This window comes from Cyprinus carpio, chromosome B8, assembly GCF_018340385.1.
Source record: "Cyprinus carpio isolate SPL01 chromosome B8, ASM1834038v1, whole genome shotgun sequence".
Taxonomy (NCBI): Eukaryota; Metazoa; Chordata; class Actinopteri; order Cypriniformes; family Cyprinidae; genus Cyprinus; species Cyprinus carpio.
The window spans coordinates 20750341-20757318 of NC_056604.1; the positions used below are offsets into that span (position 1 = coordinate 20750341).

General features: G+C 37.6%; 1 protein-coding gene across 1 annotated transcript; it reads right to left on the minus strand.

Moving 5' to 3' along the window:
• Nucleotides 1-402: 402 nt before the first annotated feature.
• LOC122138260 (peptidyl-prolyl cis-trans isomerase-like) lies at nt 403-3685 on the minus strand. Its single transcript, XM_042730090.1, has 5 exons — nt 3503-3685; nt 2208-2238; nt 2036-2124; nt 1073-1245; nt 403-771 (listed from the first exon to the last, which is right to left on the minus strand). Exons 1-5 carry the CDS (start codon nt 3569-3571, stop codon nt 639-641), a joined length of 495 nt encoding a protein of 164 aa, XP_042586024.1. The 5' UTR covers nt 3572-3685; the 3' UTR covers nt 403-638.
• Nucleotides 3686-6978: the final 3293 nt, after the last annotated feature.

Here is a 6978-nt window from a genome sequence, read left to right on the forward strand (position 1 = left end):
TAAAATATACACACACAAAAATTATATACTGTGTATGTATGTATTTATATGTATATGTGTGTATATATATATATATATTATATATATATATATATATATATATATATATATATATATAAAATAAAATAAAATATACACACACTATATTCCAACACTTCAGAAGTTGCAATAGCCTGGATTTAACAGATTTAAAGTTCTCTGGAGGGCAAGTCTCAACTCGAACTGCTCTGACTGGATTCACTGAGGGAGCTGAACTGCCTAGAACATTACTGAAGAAATTCAGAGAGATTTATAAACCGGATCAGCAAGTTCTCTGAAAAGGGCGAGATCAAAATCAAATAGCTCACTGATTGTGACTTACATTAAGCCGAAGCAACAAAACACAAAATAAGCTTCAAAAAGTTTCATGTCATTGTTCCCCTTTATTTTCAGATTTTGATACACAAATATAAGCCTACAGGACTTCATTTGCAAATGAAAACCAAACAGCAAAGGCAACTCGTCAGAGACAAAGATGGACGACTGAAGGAAATAGGGAGGGGTTGCAGATCTTGGACAGGAATGTTGCGGTTAGTGGCATGATTTGTGAAAGGGAGCACTGAGGGGTACTAGACGAAGGTATGGGTTGAGGATGGTGTTTACAGCTGGCCACAGTCAGCGATGACAAGCTTGGCACTGGTCTTTCCACTGCTGGAACCATACTTCTCCACTTTCTTGATGACATCCATGCCCTCCACAACCTGTCCGAAGACAACGTGCTTACCGTCCAGCCTGGGGGAGACAGGTCAAGCTTAGTTTAGTTCTAGAGCACATTTAAAAACAACAGTAGTTGACCAAAGAGCTACCAATAAAGGGTGATAAAACAAACAATAAGGTACTGTACACAGGATTGTATGTTACTGATTAGAAAAAACAAAACAGCAAAAACAAACAGAAAAAACAGCTCTCAAACTGAATTAAATGCCATTGAATAAACGTGTGATTTACGAAAGAAAATGTGTAAAGAGGTTAGGAAGAGGTGCTCCACAGCATGGATCCAGAAGAGATGCTCATTCACACCGCTTCTGCTCACCATGAAGTAGCTGCTGTGCAGATGAAGAACTGGGAACCGTTGGTGTTGGTGCCGGCGTTGGCCATGGACAGGATGCCAGCGCCGGTGTGCTTCAGGGTGAAGTTCTCATCCTCAAACTTGTTGCCATAAATGGACTTTCCACCAGTTCCGTTGTGATTCGTGAAGTCACCTCCCTGCCACCCAAAGGTCTCAGGATTAGAAGCGAACAGCAAAACTGATAGTGTAACCAAGATCTCAAGACTTCAGGACAGTAACTTGAAAGCACCCGCCAATCTGGCTATTAAAATGAAGTTACCAGCCATTCAGAAATTTCTACTAGTTTAAGAATAAAATCCTGAATTAAACCAGATTATCAAGTCACACCTGTGATTTAAATATTAATTGTTAACCACTGAATTTGACAGTCAAACATTGTGAATACCATGAAATTATTAATGGAAGTTCAGAACAGTGAATCGAATTACCAATATAAAGGAAAAGGTGGCATCAAAGTTTGCATTAGTTAAGAGAAAAGTTGATCTATATTATTTAATATGAAGCATACACTTACACTGTGGGAAAAATTAAAGCATAATACACAACCCTCCAGCATAGGGTGAAGTCAGTACATGCAAATATTTGACCAAATTCACCGTTAATGTAACTTAATGGATAACTACGCGAGTGACACTGGCACAGCAGGATTTTGAACAGCTGCCAGAGTTGTAGTTGACAGATGCAAAATAGCATCACCGTACAAAATGAAGCACAATGCATACTTGTAGAAAATGCTCAAATTTGAAAGACTTGAGCGCTTCTTGTCAAGTGTGTGAACCTTTTTAGGCTTACTTGTATATGTTGGAGGACATAATTTATCAAATAATACAACCCAACAAACTGGCTATTGAGTTGTGTTGCCAGCATGGCTGATTTCTACCTGGGTGGGAGTTTCACACCCTGCTCTTGGGACTAAGTCCTTCCTACCTGGCACATGAAGCCGGGGATGACACGATGGAAGGTGGATCCTTTGAAGCCGAAGCCAGGCTGACCGGTGCACAGCTGCCTGAAGTTCTCTGCAAGACAACAGACAAGTGATGAGCACTAATAATCACACAAGGAGGAAGAGATTAACAATAGATAAAATGGGTATAAATACCTGCAGTTCTGGGGACTACATCAGCTCTCAGCTGTTAAAAGAAACAGTAAACCATCACATTAAAACTGTCCTGCAATAAGGCGTTCACGTGAGTGATTACGTCATTCCAGCAATGCAACTGGAAATAAATACTAAGATTGAACTGCATCTCAAAGAAAAGAATGTTTTTTTTTTATTTTTTTATTTTTAAGAGTAGACTGTTGACTTCAAAATTTGGTGTATAATGAATTTACTCATTACATATGGAAAATTATTCATTCACACGTGTAAACGGGCATTGAAAAAAATTTGTTTTTACTCCTTTTAAAATAGAAACAGGTCACTATCAAAAGAAACAAGAAATAACACATCGAAAAAACTTTATTATAAAGGCATAAATCTATTTGAATAACTCGTATCCATTTGTGCTTATGGACAAATGATTTTCCTCTTTTAGTTTTTTTTTATGTCTTTGTTTATTAATTTTTTGAATTCTTATGTCATTGCCATTGTATGTTCGTTGTTCTAAAGACTGCAACAAAAACGAAAAAAAAATAAAAAAATAAATAAAATAAAAGTTAGTGAGGACACGCGCGCCTGTGACCGCACTGCAGCTGCCAGCTCTCCAGGGCCGGCGCTAGACACACTCACACACACACACACACACACACACACACACACACAGAAGGTGGGAACTGAAGCTGTAGTGCAAGCTCAAATATTATTTACACTCAGTACTTTCACTATATCTGCACAAACGTCTCCCAGAGTCTGACATTTCCGAGTTTTCTAGACGTAACTGAAATGGCCGCTCAAGAAAGTATTTACCTTCACTAGCGCTGTGTGAAACACTGCGTTCCTTAAAATACCCTCCTAATTTAAAAGAACTTTAATACTCAAATTCAAATGGGAAAACCCGCCACCAGTAACGAAAAGAGGACTCCGGGTTAAACAAAGGAGCAGCGGCCCGTGCACGTTCATTCAGCGCGCTCCCGCTGTACTTCCGCATAGTTCTTCACAAACCACCTCCCGGTCGTTACCGTTAAACAGCAACGGAATCTTTATTTGGCCGGGAGCGTAACACGGTTCGGTTAACGGTCCTACTTTGGTTTGCCAGTTCATTTCACAACCGGGTTAAGCGTAACGTTTGTTTAACGTTAGCAGAAACGCAAAGCAGGATACTTAAACGTTACTTTTAAGGTGTGCAGCACACACAGTGTTAAGGCGCGCACAAACTTGCACTCCAGAGAGCGGGAAATTAGTATTTTCTTGCATTAGGAAATAGGTTTAAAAAATAAACGGGGTTGAAATTTTACCTCCATTATGACTCTTCCAAGTGGCTTGCCATCGGCGGTGATGTCGAAGAAAACTCTGGGCCTTGCCATGGCTTTAGTTTCTTTTAGGTTTAACGTTAGCTGATGCTGGGCCGAAGCTCGTGAACCGTGTGTCACTGGCTGCCTTGGAATGGAGGAAAGACCGGATGAAGACCGCTAAGCTATATAATTACCGGGGAGGGACGTCATGAAGTCGCATCTGTCCAATAAGAGCATGTCGATGCTTTAAATGACACAAGAGTGAACCAATGAAATAGCTGCATTCAGAATGTGGCCGCGACACGCGGTTTTAGGAAACGCGATCAGCGATACTTTAAAAGGAATAACGTTACCGGATTTGTGGCCTGTAAGTGCATCTCCTATTTGAGACCGAGTGTTGTCTTAACCGAGTAAGTTACACTAGTGATGTAAAATCCGATTCATTTCCGCGAACCATTTCTTTTCGGACAGATCGGCTCATTGAACCGATTCAATAAGCCGATTCATTGGTTCCTGACGTCATCAAGCAATAACGTCTCTAGTACGCGTTTCTTTTCTAATAACTCAGTGCAATGCTGTATCAATGAAAATTTCAAACAAGTTATTTGTCTCGACACATACTGAAACATTAAAAAAAAAAAAGTTATTTGTGTGAAAGCATATTGCTGATTATTACCATGTAATTTAAATATAATAAAACAAGTTAATGGTGTTTGTGGTCACAGTTTCATTCGCGGATCCTTTATGTCAGATACGACTGACTGACAAATATTGACTAGCCTAAAACTTGGATAAGATTGCTAAAAGTTTCACACATGAAGCACACATTACAGACATTAATGCACAAACGCGGACATGTTCTACATGTTGACAGTATAAACCATGAATAATAAACTCCTTGATTACGCTTAAGCAAATTTAAATATAATATACATAAACTACTGTAAAATGTATTTACATCACTCGACAGAAGGTTTTAATAAAATGTTAATTAATATCAGTCATAATAAGCATATTTCCAGTACGCGCCTGAGGCTTGTGCAGTAATCAGAATCTTCGGTAATCCTCGGCGAACTTCGCCACGGCTCATTCGGTTCTTGTTGAGTCCTCGGTAATCCTCGGCAAACTTCGACAGCTGGTTGAACAGGTGTGATGAGAAATCGAGTCCCCCCCATAGACAGTAAAAGAAATGGACACAGCGACCCCATTGGAACTCAATTGAGACAAGTGAAGCCCATTTTTAACGATTTTTAGAACTTCCGTTTCTGACGCGCAGACTCAAACTAAGCTTGATGACCGTCAGCAACCTGTCTGACAGATGTAAACCTTCTAGTAGCTGTGCGTGCAAACTGCCATCGTTAATCTTGCAGAGACGGCGAGTTTGAGCGGGGAGTTCTTTGGCGTGAGTGAGCAGGAGTAAGTATTCTGATTAATTATTTTGTATAGTATTTTAAAATGTAACGCCAGTACGCCATATCGCTTGACGTCTCCCCGATTGCCTGTGAGCTTCTCCTCCTGTCTGTACGGTAATTTCTCTACTGTGCGACAGAGAGTCGAGTGGTTATGACTCAATCGTTAGCCTATTTTTACAAAAACTGTTTCTACGGGGCCATAATGTAACATAGAAGGTAATGGAGCCCTTTATACATTGTCGTGTATCTTTTGAAATAAATAATGGACAAATGGAGTCTTTAACGCCTCAGATGTAAAGTTATTCGCTGTCAAAGTGACGCAAAAAATGAATGGGAGTCAATGGGATGCTAACGCAAGTGAAGTTCTGCTACAAGATGGCGGCACGCGGCCGACTTCAACTTCCGGTCGACTTCCTTGCCCCCTGGTCCCCCCGCGAAATCGAGTCCGCGTAGGACCAAGGCGGTAGCTGTTTTAAATGCCTGATCAAAAGTTGTTATCGCGATAGCTTGTTGTATGGCTAATCGGAGCTGCGGTAGCTTGTTATTTCAAGCTAAAATAATTTAGTAAAAGCAACATACAGAATGTAATCGATAAAAATGTTTTTAAATGCCATAAAACTAGCAACATCTCATGAATAATGCATTGTAATTCGTTTTAATTTTCGGTTACTAGAACGCCTCAGCACAGATTTTGAATATTTTTTCCAGTTATAAAATAATAATAATAATAATAATTCAGTTGTGATGACTAAAACACGTTTACCCCACAAATTTAGAAGATTGTGGGATAGTAGAAAGATAGTAATAAAACGAACCTACGTACAATATATATACACACACACACACACTTTGATTTTTACTTATTTTGACTTACTACCTAATTCATGTAATATATGATTATCTTTATTATTTTCAATAATGTAATAAGTACTTATGTTGTTAATATATGGTTTTGCTTACAAGCAGTTAATGTATTGCAATTGCTGATTGTATATTATTTTAAGAAACTATTGTTTTCAAAGAAAATCATACAGTAATTATCACACTATATAAATTCATTATGATGACAGAAATTACAGTTGTAATTGACTAACTCATATAACACAGTACATAAAATAGTACAACAGTTACTAAATCAGTAATAGTAAGTAAATAATGGGTTGTTTGTGCACTGAAAGTAACTAAAAATACAGCTAGTTTATAATTGTTAATTATAACTTGCAATTATAATATAATAATTGTAAAGAAATTTCTTTTTGAGTTGGACGTGCTACTTCGGCTGTGCGTCCTGCGTCATCAACCCGGAACTAAAGTTCGATTCAGTTCGATTTGTGAACCGGCTCAAAAGAACGATTCGTTCAGACCGAACCGAACATCACTAGAGTACACGTTCGTAATTTATTGTAGTAGTGAAATGCATAAAATATTTCATTGCTTGGTCTGCATTTCATGCATTATGAATTCAATGAAAAGGATCTAGTGCAGTTCTCAAACTTTTTTTTTAAAGGCCCTAACTGTCCCGACACAATATTAAAAGGCTCCTCATAGAATATGTTATAGTTCCCACTAAATGTTCTGCTGTAATTATCACTAACTTGCTTGTTTTGCAGACATTTATTCATTTGCATACATTTGTGATTGCAGAATTATCAATAACTGTTTTTCCATAAAAAAAGAACGTAAAAATAATTAAATGATGCAATGCAATAAAGGTTTACATCTTTATTAAACCTGTGTATTTTAACCCTTTAACTGTCACCCCCCATTTTTTAAAACAGGCATTAAAGTGCACTATCCAAACTTAAATAGTCGTAATTTATGAACCCTTTGGAATATAGACCTAAGGTTGGTCTCTTTTTAAATAAGAAAATTAGCAGATTTTGGCAAAAGTGGAATTCTTTCAAAAAATTAAAGTATCAAAAAATTATAGAAGTTTAAATGTACTGTAAATAAAATGCGCTATATTAATTTTATTTTATTATAAATATTTTTCATAAGTTTTACTCTAAATTGGTATAAAATTAAAGCCTTTTGTCTAAATAAGTTATGTTCCAAATTTGAAGTTGA

What these genes read in the sequence shown, in the direction of transcription:
- LOC122138260 (XM_042730090.1), bottom strand. Translation starts at nt 3,571, where the DNA reads ATGGCAAGGCCCAGAGTTTTCTTCGACATCACCGCCGATGGCAAGCCA. An exon ending in TTGGAAGAGTCATAATGGAG is followed by an intron (nt 2,239 to 3,502) that starts GTAAAATTTCAA and finishes TTCTTTTAACAG; the next exon opens with CTGAGAGCTGATGTAGTCCC. An exon ending in TCCCCGGCTTCATGTGCCAG is followed by an intron (nt 1,246 to 2,035) that starts GTAGGAAGGACT and finishes TTTGGGTGGCAG; the next exon opens with GGAGGTGACTTCACGAATCA.